Source organism: Trachinotus anak, unplaced genomic scaffold (genome assembly GCF_046630095.1).
Source record: "Trachinotus anak isolate AG129_WGS33_773 ecotype Australia unplaced genomic scaffold, CSIRO_AGI_Tana_v1 ptg000013l, whole genome shotgun sequence".
Lineage (NCBI taxonomy): Eukaryota > Metazoa > Chordata > Actinopteri > Carangiformes > Carangidae > Trachinotus > Trachinotus anak.
Genome location: NW_027273864.1, coordinates 12869726 through 12896469, shown reverse-complemented (window position 1 = coordinate 12896469; position 26744 = coordinate 12869726). Strand labels below are relative to the sequence as shown.

Genomic DNA, 26744 nt, shown 5'->3' with positions numbered 1-26744 from the left:
ACTGAAATGGCAACGCACTTGTTCAGGTTGGCCAGGTAGATGTCAGCCACATGAGCTCCAGTAGGAGAGGCGGCGCTGCCTCTAGTGGAGACCCTCTCCTCCAGCAGATCCCTGGAGTCAACATCAGGCTTTGGACTTCCCCGTCCCCCATCAGACCTGAAACAATCATTCAGTGCTTAAGAAATCACTGCTGTGAAAGACAAAGCTGACTTTAGTGCCACCTGGCAACTTCTGTACAAATTCTTCTTGACTCATATCCAAACTGGCCACAGCAGAATGATGTCAGGAAGCATGAGCTGTGTTTTTTTTTCCTGCATTAAATGAATCATTCAAACACAAACCCTAATCCTAATGAACTTTTTCACTTTTCAAAATCACACAGATTCTTACACAACAGAAAAGCACCTGCAACGTCAAGGTAAATTCCCGTATTTGTCAACCATGGTATTATCAAAAGTATTTTAGTCTGACAGTTGGTCCAGATAACTTTTTACTCAGTCTGTTCTTGAGTTTTGGAAATGTGGACCAACAACTGAGCCTCACACACTTGTCTTACTTTTTAACTTTCATGCAGTCACCAAAGGTATTAACTGTAAATCCCTGTAGTTATTATAGTCTACTTCTTAAAAGCTGTACAGCAATTAGCCACAACTCCAAGCAGTGTGTACCTTGTCATTTTATTTTTCAGTTGGGAAACTTGGGCACCTAAACCATCTTCTCATGTTTGCTACTAATTATCTAGCACGTACACAGGTGTGAAAAACAGTCTGACATTTGTGGCCTGCACGTATACAACAGCTGATGTTGAAAAGGAAATGGATCTGCGATGAACCGCAGTTCTTATCACAGCAGATCAACTTCCTTAACTACGGGGCTTTCCAATGGACTGCTGTCTGTGTTCGATTTTGGTCAGGCTAATGAACAAGTGCGCTGTGATTTTGTAGAAGTTTGCATTTCCCAAAACTGTACCACAGAGGAGGTAAGAAAAATAATGTAGTGATTAATATTCCTAACAGACAAGCACGTGAAAAAAAGACACAGGTTGACAACTACTGTAATTTCTCTTTAGAAAGCTGTATTATTTCTCTGTTCTTTATGCAGATTTTTAATAAAGACTAATGACTGGAACACATCTTACGTGTCTTGGACCACAATATACTGGTGTGGCACCAGCCCATCCACTCCATTGTGTCGTCCCTCCCACCAGTCATCAGAGGCTCGCTGGTACAAAAGCAGAGAGGCGCCCTTTTTGAATGACAGCTCCCGACTAGTCCGTCCGGAGTAGTCGAACCGAGCAATGGCTTCGATTGGGTCGGACTCTGAAACAGCCAAGGAGCCTGAGATTCAGAGAATGGAGGACAGAGACAGGAAGTGACAGAGAAGCAGATGGCAGCAACAAATGAGAGAGACAAGGGAGGTGGAACAGAGGGGAAGCCAGATTAGTGCATAGCAGGTTAGTGCTGCTGTATTTGGTGACTGTGCCAAATGAAAAATGCTGAGCAGTAACAAGGCAGCATAATCAACAGCTTTCTGAGAGCAGGATGTGAGCTGGTTTAAAAGGTTACAGCCAGAGTAACTGGTGAGGAAAGCAGCGTGAGATCTCATAAACTGGTGACAAGAGGAATTACTGCACGTGTGTGTGTGTGCGTGCGTGTTAGTCACCATCTTCGCTGTTGTGGCTGACGGAGACGGTGTCAGGCGCAGGCTCTTCCACAAGGGGGGGCTCACAGTGTGGACTGTCACTGAGGTGGACACAGAGGGCAGATGAGGTCAGACGACGCAACTACAAAATTCTCAGACTGACAAAACGTGTTGATGACTTACAGCTTGAGCTCATATCCCTCTATCCAGTCACATGAACTCATCCTGTACACTGCCAATGCTGTGTTAAAGTGATAATTCAGGTTATTCAATGTGGGGTTGTGTGATGTAGTTATACCTAGTCAGTGTAAACCTGTAATATACTTGAAGTGGCGCCCTACCAGTTTATAAAATGCCCACCTCACAGAACCCCACATCAAATAACCTGAACTATCACTTTAAGATCTTAACAATCTTGCAAACTTGTACAACATTTGTAGTAAGATAGATTGGATTTTTTTTCACATCTGTGATTATAGTGACCCATGAATCTCTCCACATACATATGGCATGTGAGCATTTTGTTCAAATAGATTTGAAAAAAAACAAACAAAATCTGGAACTATCCTTGAATTGTGGTCCGGGCCTTCTCGGTGTAACTGTGCCAGTGTGATAATATTTTCTGTTTTCACTTTCAGTCGAGACTGAGAGCTTTTCCTCCTGTGTGACTTACAGTCTAAACAACTGCTCTGACTGGCAGTAATCATAATAATTGGTGTCGAGGCTTGTCATTACAGTAAAACTGAAAGTTGGCCTTGCCATGCATTGTGGTGTGTGTGTGTGTGTGTGTGTGTGTGCGTGCGTTCTGTGTTCTCCCACGCTGATGTGGTCAGGAGGTACTTTAATCTCCTGTGTGATGGAGGGTAATCTGATCCTCATGGTCCCCTCGCCCTGAGTGGAACAGATAAGCTGAGCCCCCCATCACTCCACAGCAGCCCCTAAATCAACGGCCGGCACCCCCCTCCCCCATCCTCTGCCCTCCGACTTGCTTCCTAGCTCAAACGCCATATGACTTATCATTCCTAAAACTCCCCCTGTATACAGTACAGACACCTTTTCTCTTCCCCAGCTCTCACCAGAAGTCATCTCCAGTTCCAGGGATGATGTAGATGGGGCCCTGCAGGTCCTGTGGTCCGGGAAAGATGGTGTCATGGTGGATGATGATAGTTTTAATGAGCTCGTTGACGTGAGCCTGGCAGGAGACCTGGTCGTGGCCCTCTGGGACAGACATCAGGGTGGGACCAAAACAGATGGCCAGGTTGTAGGGGTCCATCATGTTGTCCTCGCTGTACTGAGACAGGCTGAGCGGAAAGGAGAGCAGAGTCGTTTAGAGGACTTTATTATCAAACACATAGTATATATACAAAACTGACTACGCATACAAACAACCACAACATGTCATTTAAAGCGTACATCACCTCCAGCTTGTAAATAAGATGTGAACATACATCTGCGCATTGCATGAGGTCCAACAGTAAACACCACCCATACCCACAAACACCCATCAATACATCACTTCATTTGTACAATGTGGTGATGGAGAGATTCTGATGATGTGTGAGTGTTTCTGTGTGTGAGAAGAAGCAGGAGCTTTGGGGTGAGTGTAAATCACTTCACCAAAAGAAGAAGCTCCCCTTCTGTCTCCACATGTGCTTTCCGGGACCACTTGGTTTACCCAGGAGTCTCAAATTTCAGGTCTCCCACATCCGAGTTTGTTTCATCTTTGACTCCCTGTTGTTACCTCTCTTTACTGAGAGGCTTTGTCATGGATTTTAGGGATTGATTGAACAGCATGGAATTTGTGTGTCCATGTGTGTGTGATTGACACACAGTGTGTGTGTCTGAAACTGATGTTCAATGTGTATTGCGTATTAAAGGGATAGTTTGGCTTATATGACTTTTTTCTCCATGTGCTTTGGTGCAGTTTTGGTTGAATATATTTTTAAGTGATAGTTTGGGCTCTTCGATGTGGGGTTGTGTGAGATAGTTATCAATAGTCAGTGTATTACCTGCAGTAGATTCGGATCAGCACACTGGTAGTTTGGAGAATACCAGCACAGAAGCTGACCAATATCAGTTGAAGTGTATGCTGTTTTTTAAATATTGCTTTATCTTGCCATCAAATAGCACTTTTCACTGAACTACAGCATTCCCAATCGTACCCATGACGCACACTATATTACACGACAGATCAGCTGGTTGAGAGGTTTGTAGGAGAGACAACAAATAAAGAAAATAAAAATGAGTGACAATGACAGCGATGACTGGCCCCATCCACAGCAGTACATTGCTCAGTTTCTGTGCTGGTGCTCCTGACTGACTCGCTAAACTGGCAACGCACCGATCCAAATCTACTGCACGTATTACACTGACTGTGGCTAACTATGTCACACAACCCCACGTCAAAAAGTGTTACTACCTTTGTCTTAAATTACTATAACATATGTGTCTATTTGCACTGCCTCTGCTGATGTCTACAAATACTCCCTTCTGTCAATGCCAATTCTTTTTTTGTGGAGGTCATCCTCTTCTTTTTAAAGAACTTGGTTTGTGGCTGATGTGTGAAGACCACTGAGACATTGTTCATGGTTTGGAGCATAAAAATAAACTTAACTTTAAGTGGGAAATCAAGGAGGAGAGCTTCCAGCTTCTTGAATAATGTCGGGGTAACTACTTCGGACTTTAATTAGGGTCCATACTTGACCTTCCACAAAGGTTAAAGGATGTTTAGATTTGGTGTGAGAAGGCCAAAGGAAGGCCTTCTGGCCCCATTCTGGTGTTTATGAAACTAATGTCTAAGTATGGGGTAATCTTAGTGGACTGGAAGACAGGATGTTCCTTAGTTGCTGAAAGGCTGGATGTCAGGCTGTATTATTTTATAAATTGCTAAGTAAGTTTTCAGGTTTTATTTCACAGTTTCCAAGTGGCAGCCTTTCAAGAAACACCATCTTTGGAAAATGTATACACTAGTGGATTTGTGGATACTTGATCTGGTTTTTGTTGTGTATTTCATTCTGTTCTGTATAGACTCCTATATTTGGCCAATACAAGTGATTGAAATTATGTTTGTTACTGTGTGTGGACTAATGTATATTGAAAGATGTTTTTGCATATACTGACCTGACCCTCAGTGACTTATATAGTTGAGACTGATGTGGGTTGGATGCTTAGCCCTGACTATTTGTTGCTGTTTGTGTGAGATAATTTTTAAGCAAATCTTATTAAACCTGTGGCAAAAAGGATTGTTCTGATTTAATAAAAATTTACTTTAGAGAAAAACTGACACAAGCTTGTTAGTGTGCAGTTCTCTTCGCTTGTTTAAAGCAGAAAGCTTATAAAGTTTGTCTCCTGAGACTATGTCACAATTTTGTTGGTTTGATTCTGTGGTTTTGTTGTTTCACTGCTACTTTGTTATTTTCCATCTCGCCTTTGTTAACTTTATCCATCATCCACTCATCACCACTGTTCATGTACACACTGATATAGACTATCCATGTCAAGCACATATGTTTTCACCATTTTTGAAACACAGCAAACAAAACACGTGGCCTGCTTTGAATTGTACGTTAATCTGAAACTCAAATATAAACTAGAATTACCGCCTCGTGGTTGCATGCGTCTGCCAACCAGCCAAGTTGCAGGAAAAATGAAGTGAAAACAGTAAAATTGACCTTTGACCGCATGGATATAAAAGGTTTAAACATCATAATTTTTATCCAATCAGAAATCTATGTTAAATTGTGTCATAATTAGTGTATGAATTTGTGAGTTATTTTTATTGACACAATATCTACATATTGTTGATTTCTCACCAATAAGTTAGCCTGGTGTCTTGCTAAAAAATATATATATATGTGTGTGTGAGAATGTGAGTGTGAGTGTGTGTGTGTATCCTACTACTCACTGGTTGAGGAAGGCGAACAGGTATCGCATAATAATGAGGGTTTTGCTTGGCAGAGATTGTAGAACTTTCTTAATGTGGACTGCCCGCTCCTGGAGGCTCTCAATTGCTGGAAAATAACACAACCATAACAACCAGAGATTACTCACACAAACAAGTACACACACACACGCACACACATACACAAAAGACAAAAGGTTGCAACACTTACAGACACAGGACATGAGGTCATGGAAGACTTCTTTAGGGAAGAGAGCATGGTCCAACCCTCTAAAATAGAGCTTCAAAACACCAGCAATGGAGTCCATGTCGTGGTCATTCTGGTCCCCTGCCAGCGGGTCCTCGCCTACAACCAGATGAGAAGAGAGAGAGAGAGAGAGGGAGAGGAGGGGGAGGAGGGAGTGGGAGAGAAGAGATAATAAAGCCCTGGGTAAACACACTGTCTTTAAAATGATCATGTTTCCTGTTGGATAATAGTTGTACCTCTCTCAAAGGCATTCTTGATGTCGTTGACTTCCACCTGGGAGCCTGACACTCTGAAGATGCCCTCATGCTGCAGACCTACACAGACATATTCATTTTCAGGATTGTACAGTTTAATTGTGACATAGTCTCCCAGTTTGATTATACCCAGAACCAATCACACTTGACATAACAATGTAACCAATCAGTACGCAGGAAAAGCTGATGCTAAACCTATCACCTCATTGGAGAATTTCACTCACCATGGCGACTGATGAAGCGGATGCAGCTCTCAACCATCAGGGGGATGGCCTCAGCCGAGTCCTAAAATAGGGGGAGAGGAATTACTCCTGGTATAGGAAGAGACAAGACAGGAGACTGGCGTGGAAATAAAACACAGCACACTTCTTGTCAGGAGGATTTCCACACACACGTCTGCACATGCACATGCATCGGTGCACACATTTGGGAGGAATGGGCACAGACATGGGGGAGAGAGGGTGGGCGCAGTACTCAGCTGTTGCTAGGAGACAGCGCTTTTCCCTTTTCCCTTTGTTTGTTTGGGGTTTCTAGCAATCTCTGGGAGGTGAGGCTGTTCAATGTATGGTTGACAATATATGCAAATAATTGTTGTTATGTGAACACAATTGTGCTTTTATATGTTGAAACTTGACTATAATTTGAAATGATCAATCAGTTGATCAGCTGATTGCTCTGTAAAGTTAGAGCTTTTGACCAAAACACAAATCACCCACAAGAGGGAGCCACAAACATGAGAGAGTACAATTGATCAGCTTCTTTTGATCACTCGGGTGTTATTTCAAATTGCATGACAGTACACCAGGTGACTGTGCCGATTCCACAAGAGCTATAGATGTATACTATAAAATGGATAACGAGTTAAATTAATCAGAATAATGTGATGATTATAACCAAAACGCTGTCAACGGCTACCCATGCATCCTGTGGGCGGGGGACACCGTGAGAAAACATGTGGCTTGAGTTAAAAACAAAGCTACAGCAGCTCTGCAGCTCTGACTGAAAAACTCACAGCCACTCAGAAACAAACTTGCACACACACTTGTGACAGATAATTACCTGCTTCCGTACTGTCGAGTTTCTCCGTCCACTACACAGAGGGAGAGAGGGGAGAGGAAGAAACGGCACTCTGTCATTATGTCTACAGACAAAGTCTATTTATACTCACAACTGGTAACGCTCTATTTGTATACTCAGAGACATATGCACATGTGTTGAGAATATCTATAAACACTGAGAGGGGAAAATAATACCCCTGGTTGCCAAGAAATCAAACTTAAATGCTGCTATGGTATATGCAAGTGTGTGTGTGTGTGTGTGTGTGTGTGTGTGTGTGTGTGAGCGAGCATGTTCCCTTCTTTCACCACACCTACCTGGCAAGGCAACAGTCAGTCTTCTGACCTAAAGGAGGGAGAAACAGGAAGGGGGGGCAGGAAAAAGAGAGAGAAAGAGATAGGCAGTTATAGTAGAAGCAGGACACATGAGGAAACAGCTTCAGATGGAACAGAAACAGGGAACGACCGTCTCAACGAACACTCTCACTTAAGCTGTACACACACAGTTCAGGGCGGCTTTTCCTGTAGGCTTATGGAAACGCCAACGCATTCAGCCCTGAGGAATAGCCCTCCCCAAACACATGCACACACACACTTATACAGCTGCATCCACATATGGTCACTGTCACTGTGACCTAGCCCTGCACACACACACACACACACACACACACACACACACACACACACACACACACACACACACACACACACACACACACACACACACACAGCTTGTGATTATTGGATGTAATAAACTGATTCTGCTGCACTGCATGGCTTCTGACGTGTCCCACCACACAACTCATCTCTCTGATCTGCTTTCTGCTCTGCCTCCAGTCACCAGACCTTTCCTAAATCCCTCTCTCTCCTGCTGCGGAGCTCCCAGTAAACATACACACACATACTCACACACAGACAGGACACAAGGACGATGTCTAAAATGTATGAAGGACACTAGCAGCCCCACTCACTCTCTCCCAGGGTCTTCTGGATGAGGTCATTCTTGGCCTCCAGTTTAGTGATCAGGTTCCTGCCCTCCAGAAACTCTTTCAGCTTCTACAACACAAAGACACACATGCCGGAGTCACAACTTGTGCAGATTATTCTCATATATAACCGCAGTAAAGGTTACAGCTTTGTCAATTAGAGGTTTGATCCCATTAGTGCTTCTGAGAAATCATCCATGCCCATAACCGGCAGCTGACCGTGAAGTAGAACTGCTCCGTCTCCTGCTGATTGGCCCGTCGCTTGGCCAGGCTGGGCTTGCTGAGATAGGATTCACTGAAAGTGGACTTGACCGACTCCATGCTGTTGCTGTGGTGGAAGCACTCGGAGACATCGTAGTCCTCCACTGTCACCATGTCTTGGATGGTGGACAGAGTAGCCTCCATGGTTTTTTTCACCTGAAAGACAGTAACAAAGATATAAACAAAAGCTGTGATGAACACTCACGACAGTTACAAGGTTTGGAAGATGACACAGGTGAATTAATAATATTAGAGGAGGCAGAAAGATGTCTGACCTCTTCATTCTCAATCTTGAGTGTGGAGAGACGGGACTGCAGCTGCTGACACCTCTGGAGCAGCTCACTTTCCAGTGGCTGCTGTGCACACATCACTCCCATCTACAAGCACAAACATCTTATAACACCAGTGTTTAAAAATGCACTCACTCTGACAGAGCCAAACACAAGCACTTGCACTGTACCGTGTCTCCCATATGGGACTGGAAGTCGAACCGAGCTGGGGGACAGAAGACGTTGTTGTAGGTCTCCATCAGTTTCTGTTTGTCCCCGTTGGCCTCCAGACTCTCTGCAGCTCCATCCAGTGTCTCCAGGCCGGTGTGTTTGGACGTCTCTACGTTCTGTTCTGCAGATAAGTAGGTCCTCAGGGCGCGATGCAGACTGGCATGGTAGCCTAGGTCACAGCACTAGCACACACACACACATAGACACAATTATATGCCATGAAATGTAAGCATTGTTGGTACAGTAAGTTGCCATTCAGCCTTTGACAATAGAGAAAGACAGGAATATTGCATGAAGTCACGTCATGTCACCACACCATGCAGCCACACTGCTGACCTGTATATTTAGTGCTACTACAATGAGTTTATTAATTATGAAAAATGCTGCACAAGTTTCATCAACATCTCTACAATAGAGTTTGAGATGCCATGTGATACATCACTTAATTATTAAATGCTGTTAAAATGAATCACTGTTATATTGTAAAATGTCTGTGCTGAAACACTTTGCATGTAGGATGGATAAGTAAGCAGAGTAGCAGGGTAGTTTAACAAAGAAAAATCCCCAGCAACACCCAGCTCACTAGCACACATTCACAACTGCTACTCTACAACCACAGTCTGCTGTGTGAGCAGACACACAGTGTATACTTTATATTATGATTTCATAACACATGGTTGGTGCTTCCTTAATTTCTTACAGAACATACATAGTAACATTGTCTCCAGCTGGTACTGGCCAGATTGATGTAAGGCAAGATTGCATTAAAAAATTAGGAGGATTAGCTAACAACTCCACTGACGCTCTATCAGAGCACAGTTTGTTCAGTAAGTGTGTCAGAGCCATCAACCAGAGTGAGAGAATGAACACCTGTAATTGACAGGTCCGTCAGTCCAGCAGGCAGTGAAATGTTTTTATTGAGCAGAGAATGAACTGTTTTCATGCTATGTAAATGTTTTGGACACTGGTCTTCTATGAGGGGCCCAAACATTCAAAACAGACAAAGAGGAGAAAACATAGAGAGAGAGTGACCAATCCTGCTTCATTAGCAGCACTGAAGCTAATGTGAAGAGACTGACTGAGGGGCCACCACTGGCCTGAAATCAGGGACAATGAGACACGCACACACAATATGTCTAGAAACGTTAGCTGCTCCCACGAAACAGGGTGTGTTTATACTCACATCAATGATGTCGGAGAGGTCATGGATGTAATATTTGAAGACACAGCTGTTGGTGGCCTCAAGAGCTAGCAGGTACTCATTCCTGGCCTTGATGGCCTTCAGCTTGTTCTCTGTGTATTTAGCTTGTCTCTGATAGGAGAGAGAAAGATAAAGACAGAGATTGAAAAGGAGAGAAGTAAAGAAACCAGGCAAGAATGAAAGAAACAGGGTAATGACAGGTAGAGAGAGGGAAGGAAGGGAGAGGGATAATAGGTGTTAGAGTGAAAGGCCTTGGTATTGATTATGGATAATAAGAAGTGGAGAACCATGTAGCTGTGACAGGCCCCAGCTGTAGTAGACAAGGTTAGCAATAAGCCAGTCATGCACTCATAAATCATTCATGAGCCACACACACACACACACACACACACAAGTCAATGTAACAACAGGTGGAGCGCTCTGAAACAGCTTTCCTCTCGTTGCCCTCCATTTCCCCTCCCCAGCCAGGCCTCGCTCACCTTCTCCTTCATCTTCTCGATTTTTTTGACACTGGAGCGTCGGACGGGTTTCTCATCAGTCTTGATGCTGGCCAGGGTGTCGGGGGAGCGTGGTGTCTGACGGTCGTCCTGTCGACTGGAGCGTCCCATCTGCTTCTCCTCCTGTTTCTCTGCATCTTTCAGCTTGGACTCGGCATTGATGCTGTCTGTGTTGTACATGTGATACGTCTTCATCACCTGGGAACAAGGGTTGAGATTTGTAGACAAGCATGAATGTGTGTTTTCCCAGTGGGTCTCCTCCTTCAGTTCTGGCTGCAGATCAAAAGTGGGATTATGCCAGTCAGCATCATGAAGAGAGTGGAGAACTGAGGCTGAGTACAGACAGGGTTTTTGGAATGAACCTCCAGCACTGACACGCCACAATATTACAGTCAATGAGACACACACACAAACAACCTCCTCTACTGGAAGTATGACTTAAACACAAAGAGTTAAATACAAGAAACGAATATGTGTGTGTGCAGTGTCAGCCTTATTCTGGTGACCACCACTAGGGCCATCATTAAACTGCTCAAACCCTCCTCAAAACACTACAGTCAGACACTCTGGTCTGTCTATGAGTATGCATGTGAGCATGTGCGCGTCACTCAAACCAGATCTATTTCTATCTCCTACTACACACTGTAATTACGGCTTAAGACCTGCTTTTATGTGCCTTGCTGAGCTGAAGCTGTATGGTTACTTGCCGATCAGAGCCATGATGTAGTAGGAAACTTTGCCCACACACACAGACAGTGAAACACACTCTGATCGCCTCAGTTCTTTTGGCAGAACCATGGACATGTGTAGCCAGACGCTATGATGCCCTTGACAGCGTGAGAAGACCAAAACAATGGACAGGCAGTGGTGATGTCTGAAATATCAACAATCAAATCAGACTGTCCAGTTTGTAAGAACTTGCACAACACCTTACAGAAGCACAAGTATATAGTATATATAAATAGTGTCATTTTTTAAGTCACATGAAAAAAATATAAAACATTTTTTAAACGATAAGAACCATGCTAGAGGCTCTCTGAAGCTGTACTTGGGCTGTGAGCTAAATGCTAATGACAGCCCCCATGCTTACATGCTCAAAATGATAATGCTAACATGATGTTTAGCAGATATGTTTCCCATGATCACCATGATTTAATTAGCATGTTAGCATGCTAACATTTGCTAATTAGCCATAAACACGAGGAACAGCTGAGGTTGAGAATTTCATTAGTATTTGATTATTGACCAAATTTAATTAAAACAAATTAAAATTCTGACCTGATGATGGCACAAACTAAAACTTAAGAGTCACCAAAGAATACATCTCAAAGGGGACCGTGAACATGTGTACCAAACTTCAATCTAGTTCAACGGTATTTCACTCAAAACCATAAATATGAACCTGCTGGTGGCAGAAGAAGAAAAGGGATCAGTGATGTCAGTAGGATTCATCCTCTAGGGACAATAAACATCTGCAAAAAAGTTCATGGCAATCCATCCATCAGTTTATTGCTGTGATATTTCAATTCGGGACAAAAGTGGTGGACAGACCAACTTTGCTTAGAATCAAAAAATCTTTAATCCTAAAATGATTGTAGCTAAAATGCCTCCTCAATATCTATGTTTGTGTGTTGTCTATAAGCTTTTTCTTGTTAGCTATTGTTATATTCGCACAAGAATTTTTATTTGCAACTGGTCCTGGTAGTAAAGTACTTTGTACCTTTAGTTTTAGTGTTAAATAAGTTGCCTTTTTAAGGCACTTTTTAGTGCTAACTATGGCACCACAACTGCAACGCCCTCTCTGGGGCTATACAAGAAGCAACAGATCACAACACATAATTCTGGATTCACATGTTGTGAATGTGATGGCAGTGGCTCTTACCGTGTAAAGCTCATTAAGGACTTTCATCAGGTCCTCCTGCAGCTGTACGCCAACCTCTTTGCTCTAGAAAGACAGTTAAAAAAAAAAAAAAAAAAGACACATTAATGTGAATGAAAAGCTCCAACCATTCGCTTAGTGTCATTACTCACAGATTCAACCCACTGTCCATCTACCCGGTCATCCCTGTTCTACTAACGACCACTCAGGCTCAGCTAGTGGTCAACCAACAGCCCCATCATCAATCAAGATTAGAAAATCTGGCTGAACAGGAGTGGATGAGTTGCTGGCTAAGATGAATGAGCGTGGTGGTGGTGGATGTGGAGACAGAGGAGGAAGCTACAGATACCGATGACTACATGATGGCAGGGAGACAGAAAGAGCAACACAGAGGAAAAACAAGAGGAAAAAAGAAGTAAAGACAGAGGGCAAGATGACACAGTTACAAAAGATAAAAAAAGAGACAAAGTGGGAAGACATGGAGTAACACAGACAGTACCATTCTCCAGACATAACTGCCGGGAGCTACTAGTGACTGATGACTTCACAGCAACCCCACACATCAGTAGACACCACACACATTCACAAATGAACACACATAAACACACACATGAATTCACAGCTCCTCTCATTCTTTACCGGGAATATGGTGGGATTCTCCCCAACTAACTAAAAGGCCGTCATTCAAACAGGGTTTTAATAGTGATGCAAAGAGAGGCATAAAATAGCAACACATACACACATTATACAAATTTGTGATTTTGGGATATACAAAATGAAACTGATTTAAACTGAAAGCAAACAGATAAGAAGAAGCAAAGGACAAGCATCGTGGAAAATAAACGAGGAGAGAGAAAAAAAAAGTAGAGACAGTCAACTGAAAAAAAAAAAGATAAGGAATGCAGAAAGAAAGCAAGAACAGATTTCGCATGTTGAGCATCTGTCTTCTCCTGGAAGAGGGCGCAGCAGAGGCGTGGGTTGCAGCAGGGTGTGAGAAAAAGCCTGTAAGAAAGAGGTCAGGGGGGTTATGGAGAAGAGGGACTCAGAAATCACTATGATGAATTTGTGTGGGAGAATTACAGAGAGCAGGAAGGTCAGGGACTGAGGGATACCTGCTGCAGAGGGACAAAGTGACATGGGGAAAGATTTAGGACAGTGCAGTAGACCAAAGAGGTAACATGATAACTGAGGTTGTTCCACCCTCACTCTTTAAAGTGCAGTAGGAGGCTCATATTAGGTGACAACCAGCCAGACTACAGCCAATCAAAAAGCAATCAGCCATGGCTGAGCCCTGATATCTATCAACCATGGATCTTGACCTTTGGACTTCCCATCTTGCCTGTGTTCATCTGGTCCGGCTCAGCAAGATCGCAACAGAAACTGGTGACTAGCACGCTTCATTAGCCCTGACGTCTGTGGTCCAGGTTGACACTGTGTACTCATTAATGCAGTCTGACTCATTAAACCTTTCTCTCAGTCAGTGACAAGAAAAGCATCATTTTGCACCACTTTCCACACTGGCTGAAATGAATGTCTTGACTTTTCTAATATTGGTCGTGGCGCTTGTCTCCATGAGTTTTGTACGCATGAGTTGTGCGTGTCATGGCCCCTGGCACTGCTGGTATTCATGCTGCTGACTGGAAATGTTATAAATGAACTAATTATCTACTTAATTAGCCAACAGAGTATTCTCTGTGTGTATTTGTGCAGCCTGTTCACGACCCAGACAGAAAGCAATCCTAGTGCCAAAGAACAACCAGTGTTTGAGAAAAATGAAAATAGAAACCACATCCATGACTCATCCAGGAGTAAGAGGCAGACAAAAAGAGAGAAAGTGAGGTTTTTGGTTTTTTTTTCACAGTGGTGTATCAGACAGGCAGTAAAATGAGGGTGGAGGTTTGTGTGTGAGTTCTCATCGCCTGCGATCAGACTGTAAATGTAGTTCAAAGACAACCTATCTGGTTAGAAAATCAGCAGCCTCTGCCATGACATTCCACTCACAGACTGCTTCACTTTGCCTTCCACACACGCACATCCACTTATCTTACTACACTTGTGAGGGCTTTCTCTTGATAACATTCTTTTCCATCCTTACTACAAGTTTAACTTCGATCTTTACCTTAAACTTAACCCGTAATGGACTAATCTAAACCCAAGTCTAATCTTAAATCCAGACCAAAGCTGTATGAACTCAGTCTTTGAGGAGGTTACAATCAGCCAAAAATACCTCACCTCACAGAAATGTTCTCGCTCTGAAACATGTGCAGAACAAAAAAGGATGCATGTAAATCAAAACATAAAAAGTTATTATCTGTATATATTTACTAAACTCAGTCTGCAGTCCTCTGCACTACCTCTCAGGGCTTGTGTATTTGGCCTAAAATGTCCAGCCTGAAGATTAATGACTGTCTCCCCGTGGAGAGTTCAGCCAGGGTATATGGCTCTACAAGGTCGCAGCAAGCTCTGATCTCCAGAGAAATCAACCTCTTGTCTTGTCCTCTCATCATGTCGCCTCTTTCTACTCAAATTCTCTTTCTTTTTCTGGTCTTCCTTCCTACATTTATTTCTCTATTTTCTCGAAGTCAAGCAAGGCAGAGATCAGAGGAGGCAAGAATGAGGCAGCTGTATGAACAGACAGCCTAAACTCTTCTGACCTGAGCTTCAACCGACTTGCTGTCAGTCAATAAAACAGCCAAACAGACAGAAAACAGATGCAGGAGAGACGAATGGACAGGGAAAAAATATGACATGGATTTTAGTATATCAGGCTGTAGGTGGTGCATTCTTTTGCTCCTTTGCAGCTTTTCAAAAACACCTCTTCACACATGACAAAGATTTTGAAAGAAGTGAAATACATACACTATGATGGTAACCTCAACAGTGAGTGAAGTTAAATCAAATTCCCCGGCAACAACCAATGTGAGTAAAGTCCTGCTGTGTCCGTGTGTCTGAGTGTATGTTTACCTTCTTGAAGAGGCGTCCTGAGTCCTCGCTGATCTGTGCAAAGCGGGGAATGATGTTGTTGAGGTAGAGGTCGGACAGAGTGGCATGGTCGCGGCTCTCCCTCTTCACCTGAAGCAGCAGCAGGTTCCAGCAGTTCACTGGTGATAAAATGCTTTGCTCCTTCCTACAAGCACAGAGACAGAGAGACTTAAAATGTAATGAAGGAGCTCCGAGCAAATGTTTAGACAAAAGACTAGCATAAAGACTCTTTCATCTTCTAAAGTTCCCCTCTCATGCTGCTGATAGATGCGCGCGCACACACACACACACACACACACACACACACACACACACACACATAGACTTTATTTGTGTAAAATGTAGACACAAGAATACTGCACACAAAAAACACACTATTGAACACACTGTTTTTGTTAAGATCAGACAAGGCATTAGGATAACAGACAAGGAGGGAGCAAATGCCCAGACAGATTTATGCTCAAAACAGCCACCCTCACTCTTACACACACACACACACACACACACGCACACGCGCTCAGCCAGCCAAACAGGGAACAGGGGATTCAGCCAGGGTACAAAACCCAGCAGGAAGAGGTAAGACTCCCCCACAAGTACAGCTGTCACACAAAGGAATAACAGAAAAAGGAGAGAGAGAAAAGAACGAGACAGGAAGACAGATTTAAAGACTGTAATGATTTCACTTACAGTTTAATAGTGCAACAGTGTTACATCGTCTATTGTCAGATACCTGTAAAGCCAATACTCGACAACATCAGCATGAGCATGTGTGACTGTTTGTGTGTGTGTGTGTGTGTGTGTGTGTGTGTGTGTGTGTGTGTGTACAGTATGTGTTATGGATGATCCATGGATGATCTAGTGGGCAAAATGGATTATGAGTGAGTTTAAGTGGATGAAAGAAGGTCTTTGTGCTGTTAAGAGCAGCTTTAACTGGATAGAGAGAGCAAAGAGCTGCAAGCCATTTACATCAAACACACACACACGCGCACACACACACACACACACACACACACACACACACACACACACACACACACACACACACACACACACGAGGGTCAGGAAAAGTAGAGCACTGACCCAAGCATACAACAAGGTTGGAGATACAGAGAAAGTCTTTGACCGGGAGGTATAGAGTGGGGGTGGTGTCCATGGGGAGGTGTTCATATGTGTGTGTGTGTGTGTGTGTGTGTGTGTGTGTGTGTGTGCGCGCACGTGTGTGTGCGTGTGTGCGTGTGTGTGTGTGAGTGTGAGTGAGAGAGAACGTGGGATCTGATGAGATGAGTCATAAACGGTGATGTGATATGCTGGTACTGGCTGTCACTGGTCAGATGACTAACTGAGTGTAATGAAGGGAAAAAAAACAACAACACCTACACATATTACAAAGCCAAAACACTTTAACTCCATGAACTACATGTCCTATGCTAAACTTGAACAATGGTCATGTGTGTTTGTATCACTTTCTACTTCAACTTCTCTCTGCTGTCTGTTTCTTTTCCGTTGCGTCTGTCTTCACTGTTTGCACAACATTTTTTTTCCACCAAAATAGGGCTGCAGTTCCTCTATTTGCTCAACTGGCCGGCCACTCTGCCTTCATGTGACATGTCACCCTCAGCCCACCACTGATGATCACCATAGTGATGGCACTGCAGCACTGGGTGAAATATCACCTAACTCTCTCTGGCCCTCAGCTATCACAGTGCAAACACTGAAATGTCATTCGCCCTTCCGAAGGTCACATGGTGCACGCTGGGAACATAGTCAGTCTAGAGGTCAGGTGCTGCCAGTGACTCGCATTGGAGGGAAAATGCTAAATGGTCGTTTATATTCAGGATCAAACTGCATAGCATTAAATAGGGCATCACTGCTGGCTTCATGCAACTGAAGCAAGCTGAGCAGGCAAATAGGTCTTGCACTGAATATTGCACTATATACTAGGACCAGCTCTACTACAGAAACACTTTGCTTTAATGATTGGACTAACAACAGGATGCACAAAGAGAAAGGTCATGCTGCACAAAACACTGACACAATGTGCACAGAGGCAGTCAGAGATACAATATACTAACATGTTTACATACTGTGTGGGATTTTAGTCATAATAATATTGTGATATTGTTTAAATATTTATTTTCTTTTTGTCACATAAATCTTCAAGGCAGTTATATTAAAAAAATAACACTTTTTAATGATCTCATATTCCAAGTTTGATGAAATATTTGAATAGACATTTAGCTGTTGTGTTGCCAACTGAGTGATTTTATAAAGCTAAATTCAAGTGTCATTTCTATGTGTCTGTTGTAGTTCTTATTAAATCCTTGGCAGATTACGTCAAAGACGTTTATTTTAGGCTGACAACAGCAATGTATCATAAGGATCAATATGGGGTATGCTTTAATTCCCTTTTTGGTCAAAAGGTGAAATAAGGGGGAAAAAAAGGTGTTCTCCATCTTTCCATATTCAAGCTAAATTTTGACTCCTTGACACTTATTATTATTATTATTATTTAAGATGGTTATTAGCATTAGCTGATTCTGGGGCATCATAACTACGTCTGGTGAAACATCAGAAATGTTGAATTCTTATACAATACTGCAGGAAATGCTGTGACATATTAGACAGTTACACTTCTCCCCAGCATGAAATTATTTTCACCCAGTGACTAAAATTAGTTGCATAAACACAGTCTTACGTGAGGTTTAACTATATTTACACAAGTGTATTGATGCGTGTCAGAGAACAACATTTCTAAACTTTGCTTTCATGAATTGACACAAAATCCAAATGAATCCCCAGTGCTTGACCCTGCCAGGTCTTGAATTCAGCCTTAGATATGCATGAACTGAGAAAAACATGTGATTGTGTTTGTGTTGTTTTTAAGCTCCACAAACATGTAGAAAGGGTAAGCAGAAGAAAAAAAAATTAATACAGCCACAATAGATACAAAACAGCAATTTTCCGGCCACGTGTGGTCATACGATCCCAAAAGCCACATTGAAATAATGTGTAGCTGTGGCCAAGAGTTGTGTAAGAGGCTGCAACTTGTTAACAGTGAATCTGGGCTAATGTTTAGCATAAGGGTAGGCTTTGAATCAGTGTGCAACTTGTGAGGGCTTCTCCATGTGACCAATCTGCCTGTCAGCCTCAGGGCACGCATGCACGCACGCACGCACGCACACACACACACACACACACACACACACACACACACACACACACACACACACACACACACACACACACACACACACACACACACACACACACACACACACAAATAATACGGTTAAACCGTGTAACCCCCCACCATTGCTGTATGCAGTCTGGCAAATAGCAGGAATACCAGGAGTCTCCATGGGATCAACACACACACACAACCATCACACCCCACAATTCTTGGAGCCCCATCAACGCCTGGCTGTATGGAGAAACAGCCCCACACACACACACACACACACACACACACACACTCAGACACACTCAGACACAGACACAGACACAGACAAACACACACACCTACACTCAGACACTCATACAAAAATACACACACACATAACCGGAAAATAGCTGGAATTCCAGCGTGGCACCCGGACTGAGCAGCAGCAGATGCAGAGAGACTGTTAAATACACAGATGTTAGAAGAACAGAAAAGCGAAGGAAAGTGGGAGAAGAGCAAACAGAGACATGAGAAATGGAGATTGAAAACTTGTCAGTCAGTGATTTGTATTTTTATTGCCTTATGACATCTTGATAGATAATGACGTAAGGAGACCTGCTGCAGTAGCTGAACTGCTCAACTATACATTTTATCCTGTCCTTTGCCCTACCTCCTCCTCTGCTCTCCTTCCCTCCCCCAATATGCAACAGAGGGAAACATACACTCTGCAACTGCCTCAGTATTGATCTGAGCTAGAGGGTGTGTGTGTGTGTGTGTGTGTGTGTGTGTGTGTGTGTGTGTGTGTGTGTGTGTGTGTGTGTGTGTGTGTGTGTGTTGGGGGTATGTCCTCTTGGCTGGAATTGGGTTTCGTTTAGAGGACCTATTGATTCCTTTTAGTCTGTGTCTGTGTGTGTCAGAGAGCGGGAGTGTGGGTTTTCCCCCAGCAGAGAAATGAATGTTTCTGGATAAGTGAGAGATGCATAAGTAAAGAAAATGGAAAAAAAGGTCATAGTTAACAGGAGATCAAGAGGAAAGAGTCCAGTCCTTCTCAATAGTTTTAGTAATTTTGGAAGATACAGTCTATTCAACAGTCAGGAAATGTTTCCTCCGCAGTAATGAGCTATCAAAAACACCTAGAGCACTTCTAAATTTAAATTAAATGACTTAAATGACAAATCTGCTAACCAAAGAAAAAAAAGAGTTCCTCCTAATTATTCTCTAAGAAATCAAATTCATTAATTCTCTTTGTTTCCTTACATCTTTGCTCCTTTCAGTGGAGCTGTAGGAGAGAGAAGCAAGGAAAGATGAAGGAACTGTATGCCTCTCTTTTCAATCCACACCATCATTTTTGAACAGCAAGCAATTACTGATGTGGTAAGTTGCCTTGTTTCTACTAGATGCACCTGTCATTGTTCAAGTCACAGGCTAAAAGACAGAGGAGTCATAACTAACCAAATGGAAACCTCCCTCTGCCTCCATTTATCTGTGGTAGTTCCAAAGAATTGTGTGTGTGTGTTTTGTTTAGCTTGCAGTTCGGTATCGACTGCTCTCTCCCACCAAAAACTGTCAGATAAATTATACAAGAACACATCACGCTGCCAAAGCTGATAAGCTCCAGTGTGTATCTATATGGATCTTATGTATCTCAGAGAGAGAGAGAGAGAGAGAGAGCTTCCTTAGTGAGGGAGAATCCCCGTTTGGGCAAGGTTACATACACAGCAAGACACTGCGGAAGAGTCAGAGCACAAAATCACCACCTGGCCACTTCTGGCTTTAGTTACCCTTGCGTACGCACACACACGTGCACACACACACAGATTCACAACAGAAATGAGGATCTTAATGAAATACCCAAGGTATAAATCAGTTGACGTTACATTAGATCAAACTGGGAAGCAGCGAGTGATGTAAGTCAGTACTTTACAGAGTGACTAACACCAATGTGACTTCCATCCTCATGCCTTTTGGCTATCCTTCTGTTTCATTTTCTTGTCTGCCTCAACTTCTCTTTTCTAAGGAAGGAAGTCAGTTTCCGAAACACTCTCCACTGTTTCAAAGGCTAAATAAAGAAGTTGGGTGATGTTTAATCTTACTTGGAAACTTTGAAATGCAAGAATATTGGGCTGTCAGACACAAAATGTACACACTAACACTCTGCAGCCCAGTGTGGGAGTGCTATGTGTGTGTCTATAAGAGTGTGTCATACTTGAGTAGATGGTCCTTGGTACTGCGTGTCTTGGTCAGGAACCTCTCAGCCAGCTTCTCCAGGTTGCGGCTGTAGTCCATCTCAATCTCCGCCTTCTTCCTGAAGAAGTCCTGCAGATCCTGAAGCAGCTGCACCCTCAGCTCACACTGCTGGTCCAAGCACTTAAGCTGCTCCACCAGCTGGGCACGGATCTCTGCCAGGGAGAAGAGAAGAAAGGTGGAGAGAGAAAGACACAGTCAGAGTTTGACCCATTTATTTACTTCATCACGCTATCCACCGTCCAGGTGTAGGCACCACATTGAAGCTACAAAAGGAAAAGAATCAAAAATCAAAGGCCTCCTTCCTCGAAAAAAATGCAAGTCCATGGAATGATCCATAGACCTGGGAAGTTTGCTGCATACATGAATGTTGACCCTGCTGTGCTATCATTAAGATACATGCCACAACAATGAGTAAGATGTTAACATCTAAAGCAGTTTGCTCTTTACAGCTGATGAGGATGGACCCAGCTCCTGTGAAAACACCTGGCAGAGCCCTGACACATCAGCCTGGAGTCTTGGCTGAAATCCATCCCCCTCCCACCTGTTCCTAAACAGACTGCTGTGTGTGTGTGTGAGCATCATATTTATTCACATGTGTGCGGTAGTCATTTATCCGAGCTTATCACTTTTCATTTTCCTCCTGCCTCCTTTCCCTCTCCCTCCGCCATGCTGCTCTCCAGTCTGGCCTCAAATTAATAGAGTGCACTCAGTGCAGACACACTCAGTAACCATATTCAATCAAACGTCCTCTGGAGAGTCCTGCCCATTGCAGTTATAGACTGAGACACACAAAGCATCCAAAGCAACACGTGCACACATGTAAACACCCAAGGACACACACATACACACGATGCTGATAAGCTGGATCAGTGCTGACAGCTGACAGATTAATGCTATGCTCTCATAGCTGCCTGCCAATGCTGAGTAGGCTGCACATGCACCCTTTTAAAAAGTTAAAAAACAACACACACACACACACACACACACACACACACACACACACACACACACACACACACACACACACACACACACACACACACACACACACAGATCCCACTCTAACTGCCAGCCTGTGCAGCTCCATCATGGCGACTCTACTCAAGATCTCCTACCTTTACACCGCTGGCTGTAGAGAAAGCGGACGGTTTTGGCCTCCATCCTGGCGTCAGTGCAGTATAGACTCCCCTCACATACACAAACTCATTCAAACACACACGCAGACACACATACACTCTCACAGGCAGGCAGAAACTGAGCCTTTGGCTGACAGCGACTGTTAATGCTGCCTTTGTGTTTAACAGCTGAGAGTGCAGTTTCTCATTACCACAAAGAGAAGTGGGATATCTAAATGTGTCTGTGACCACCCTGCTCCTCCCCCCCCCTCTCCTGCTTCTCTCTCGCTCTCTCATAAACACAGACCTAAACACTGCCACTAACCAGCGGCTGTGTCCACTCACACACATTCTCTGCTGATTTAAAAGGCTAGAGCAGAGCAGTTTTGTGGCATTATGACACTACGGCGCAAACACTCACATACTCGCCAAATAGATGCATAAACACAGTGACTGTGCTAATGACCCGGTGTGAATATTTGCTTTGACAACATGTGTTATTGTCTCGTGGTCTTGTATGTGTGTGTGCATGTAATTTCCTCATCGCGCAGCATTGTCAATGATGGGGAGTGAGTCAGTGTACCGCCTCTCAAGGCTGCAACAGAAAACCTCGACATGGCGGCCTTGTAATTAGTCGACCAGAGACGACAACACGAAAACACACTCACAAACACCACAATGAAAACAAGCACTTCCATCCTTAAGGAGGTGACAGAAAGCATAAAGGTTTCAGGGGTGAAGGATGTGTAGAGGAAAAAAAGTGACAGCAGTCCCATGTGGCCTAAATGTTTAGAAAGCAGGTTTAATGGGGGTAAAATTAATTTAAGAGGGAGGCCATGCCCTGAGACCCCTCTTGGGCCCCTAACTGCCACATTAAGATGAAGAGTGATTCCGACAGCGCGCTCCATTTACAAAATATATGGCTGTATGACCCAACATAAGCTAACCCTGAGTTCTGCACAGCATATCATGTTGATACTGGCTGCTAAACTGAATTAACTCCCGTGAGGGATGTTTAAAAAAAAAAAGTCTTTATCCATCTAAACGCTGTTATAGACATCAGGAGAGGAGTGTTAGCTAAGAGACAGGGAGCTTAGTAGAGCAAAGAGGAGAGAAGCCGTCAGAAAAGATCGATGCAGGTCTTCCCTTCCATCTCATCCCCCTGCAACCATCATCATCCCCTGAGCCAGTAAGAAGTGGGATGTGAACTGAAATGTGACGCCTCCACCCCCTCCAGACAGCCCAGTCACATTTTCCAGGCAGATGAGAGCAGGTCTTGTAATCTGGCTCTGGGATTCTACTTTACCGATGCGCACCCCCCACCCCCGCCTCCTCAGTCTGTACTGCTGAGGGCTGTCTGGCTCAGTCTGCACAAGCCTCGTCCACACACTTATCACATGCGCACCAATCCCACTGCAGCATGACCAAACACTGAACAACTTAGCATATTAGATGAGCTGGTCTTTCTCTCCCGTACAGTTTCATGTCCCTGTATAAAAACCCATCTTCGTACTTTACATGAACATGTCGACATACACCAAGGACTACTATAATAGTCTACATCTGCCTTCATTAACAGAAAGAACCTGGTCAAGGTGACAAGTCAAGACCAGACATCTATGTCACATTTACACATGTGTCATGAATGTAAATTTTTATTGCTTGTTTTCCCCCCTTATTGCAACTCTATCCATCCATAGGAGCCACCTGTTGATTTCTGTAGGCACTTAGTGTAGGTAGGGTGGGGGGGTTGGGGAGGGGGGTGGGGGTGTGAATAAGTGCATCATCACTGCATCCATATGCCTCTCTATGTTGGAAAACAGTGAGTTCACAAACTAGTATGAAAAGGTAGAAATCTGAGGAGTCCAATGTCTTTTTCTTCCTCAAACCAACCATTTCACCCAAACCTGCCACTCCTTATCATCCATTATTGATTAGTTTTCTTGTCCTGACCCTATGCAAGGAAGGCAAAAATAGAGAGAGATGATGGATGTAGACAGCATAACCACGCTAGAATGACATTACCACCATGGTCAGTGCCTGCTGTAAATTTTGCAGTGGGCTGAGACCAAAGGCAGCTGGTCTGGGTTGCCTCAAAGCAAACTACAGTCAGACATGTTGCTGCATACAAATGTCTGGATGGATGCTCAGAAGGAAACAAAACTAAAAAAGGAAACAGGCACTGCCAAAAGGCAATCCAACCACTCACATAATATTTGAATCCCACTTTTGGCAAGTGCAATGTGGAACCCAAAAGTCGTGTTTTTCCTGCAACATTACATTTTGTAGCTAAAGTTAGTTTTTTGCAGCAACACAGCACCAGCTTCAGGCTGTTTTCTAGGGAGCTGACAGAAGTGATGGTTGCCCTGGATGCTGTTCTAAGCTGGCCTAGATACAGGAGCCACACATACTGCTACGAGCACTCATTATACCTGAAAACAACCAGGCTATGGGCATAAAACACACACACACATACACATTTACAGCAATGGGACACAACAAATCCACACTGTCACTCTGAGCTGTTTTGACGGCAGCTATCCAGCTAGGACAGATCTGTCCTCCTCTATTATTGGACTGGGCTTGTAGTGGCACACACACATACACACAAACATCTACACACACATACACACATGGCAAATGTTTACAACTAGATGTGATGAGTGTTTGAGACAAGGCTTGAACTGGCTGGAGAGGGATAGTGAGGGAGGGTGAAACAGAGGAACAACAAACTGGCACAGAGCCAGACCGAAACGACAATTCAGTTCATTTAACATAGTTTCAGTTTATTGCAACATGAGTCTTATTTTTACAGTTTCAACCACCACCTTTCCTAGTAGTAATGAAACTCTGCTGATGGATTTAACACAGTTACAAAGTGGCAGAATTCATTTTGGATGCCTCTGGTTCCAGAAATAAAAGTCCCATTCAGTTTCTCCACAGATAATGTTACGCAACTCACACTGGAAGCCCTTGCACAGTTTGATGGACATGAAACTCTCCAAGTTGAATTATCAGTACAAATAATGAACAGCTGCATTAGAGAGTATCCAGTTCTTTGAAAGTTTTCAGATTCGCTACAGCTCCACTTCCCAGCAACCTGACTGAAAACTTCACACTTAATATCTGAGAAATTACATCAACATAATTAAACCTGGTGTCTGGAACATAAAACTCGAGAACTGTTACGTTTTCTTGGAGACTCCTGCGTTTTTATGTTGAGTAATCTTGAAGATATTACTAAAAGAAAATATTGCAATGAGAATTCATATCACAACTCTACTGTGAAAGTCTAGGAACATGGCAGCATCTGTACAAACTAATCTGACAAGGCGGGAACCACAAGAAGTCCGATAATCAAAGCAGTTTTAAAAAAAAAACCCTAACTACATCAAACTTATTTTGAAGAGAAGAAATGAGATGGTTTAGATGAATATGGAAACGGAAGTCTTGTTTAAAACCTTCCTCGGTGTCTGACCATTTGTGTATCTTGTCTTGTTCGACTTTGTGGTGACTTATCAGGGTTCACAGATCTCAGCAGCTGACAACACTATGTCATCATAACCAACAGAAACGAAGCCCAAAGCAACAAATTTCAGACCCAAGTTGTAATCAACTAGGATAATCCTTTAAACACAAGCTTCTCTGCTGGTGTTGGCTGTGAGTGCCCACAGCCTATGCCAGGTAATCAGTGAACACAGCAGGAATACACACAAACACTCAAACACATACACACAACGGTTAAGTCGTTCTAAGAAATCCAAGACACCCAACCAGGAGATCTAGCCACCAGCAAGGTATGATATGACCTTCTTTTTACCATTCTTCTTTTTTTGTTTGTGTTTTTGTATGTGTGTGTGTGTGTGTGTGTGTACACGTTTATATACTGTGTTTATGCAGTAAGGCCTGGTCTTTGTTGCTCCAGGGGCTGATACTGCAGTACAGAGCAGAGGAGAAGAGGAGGGGGAGCAGAAGGGGGCGGTAATAGTTTTGAGTTGTACCACTGTGAGCTCATACTATTGTCCTCTGAAGAATGAAAGAAACAGAAAGAAAAGGAAAAAAGCATGGAAAGCAGTGTAAAGGGTGAGTAATTGGGTGGCGGTGGGGTGGGCACTGCGTCACAGTGAATAATATGTCCATTCATCCCTGTACACACAGGAAGAGAGGACAGAGAGACAGGAAGTCAGTCGGAGCAGTTCATCGCCAGTAGGGAGCACACGGGAGGGGAGGGTGATACTAAAACAACTACAGGAAGTGTGTGTGTGTGTGTGTGTGTGTGTGTGTGTGTGTGTGTGTGTACAGACGGAGTGCAGCAGGATGGGGGGGGGGTTGGACTGAGGTGGGTGTGTTTGTGCGTGTGTGTGCGTCTGTTTCTCCAAATGAAAGAGCCTGAAGAAAAACAGGCAGCTGTGGAGTTCACCAATATAACCCTCCGAACCTGAAACCGGGCAGGAAAAGAGGGGAGAGAGACTGCAGGAGAGAAACTGGGCCAGGGGTTCGCAGTTTTAAGGGGGGCAAGCAGCGTGAGTGTGTGTGAGGGGATGGTGGGGCCAGGGGACTTGATTTTTAGGCAGTTGAACGAGTCGGTAGTCTGAAGCCTCAGGTTGCAGGTAGTATTTCCTCACAAGATTCTTTAGCAGGGTGGAATCTATTAGTTCCAGACATGCCTGCCTAATACTGCTTCACTGTACACACACATGCACACACACACATGCACACGCACACACATGCACGAGCTAAAGAGAGGAAGGGAGTAGAGGAAAAGATAGAATTACAGTACAGTAAGTGTTGGAGGGAAAACTATTGCAGGAATGGGAA

General features: G+C 43.6%; 1 protein-coding gene across 3 annotated transcripts in view; it reads right to left on the bottom strand.

The window, feature by feature from the left end:
* The window catches only part of srgap2 (SLIT-ROBO Rho GTPase activating protein 2), a 53008-nt gene that overhangs the window by 3815 nt on the left and 22449 nt on the right, over positions 1–26744 (bottom strand). The window contains exons 1-20 of one of the 3 annotated variants that reach the window (XM_071493672.1): positions 21927–22084; positions 20771–20963; positions 15387–15549; positions 12426–12488; positions 10526–10741; positions 10029–10157; positions 8806–9027; positions 8621–8722; positions 8304–8501; positions 8070–8154; positions 7417–7444; positions 7103–7133; positions 6268–6328; positions 6026–6103; positions 5754–5888; positions 5546–5651; positions 2718–2942; positions 1663–1742; positions 1139–1337; positions 19–156 (exon numbers count right to left, since the gene is read on the bottom strand). In XM_071493672.1, the coding sequence (XP_071349773.1) occupies positions 19–156; positions 1139–1337; positions 1663–1742; positions 2718–2942; positions 5546–5651; positions 5754–5888; positions 6026–6103; positions 6268–6328; positions 7103–7133; positions 7417–7444; positions 8070–8154; positions 8304–8501; positions 8621–8722; positions 8806–9027; positions 10029–10157; positions 10526–10741; positions 12426–12488; positions 15387–15549; positions 20771–20963; positions 21927–21972 (2498 nt within the window). In that variant the 5' untranslated portion in view covers positions 21973–22084. Of the gene's footprint in view, positions 1–18; positions 157–1138; positions 1338–1662; positions 1743–2717; positions 2943–5545; positions 5652–5753; positions 5889–6025; positions 6104–6267; positions 6329–7102; positions 7134–7416; positions 7445–8069; positions 8155–8303; positions 8502–8620; positions 8723–8805; positions 9028–10028; positions 10158–10525; positions 10742–12425; positions 12489–15386; positions 15550–20770; positions 20964–21926; positions 22085–26744 lie in introns of those variants that run through there. The other 2 variants (XM_071493671.1, XM_071493669.1) reach the window with 2 other exon arrangements.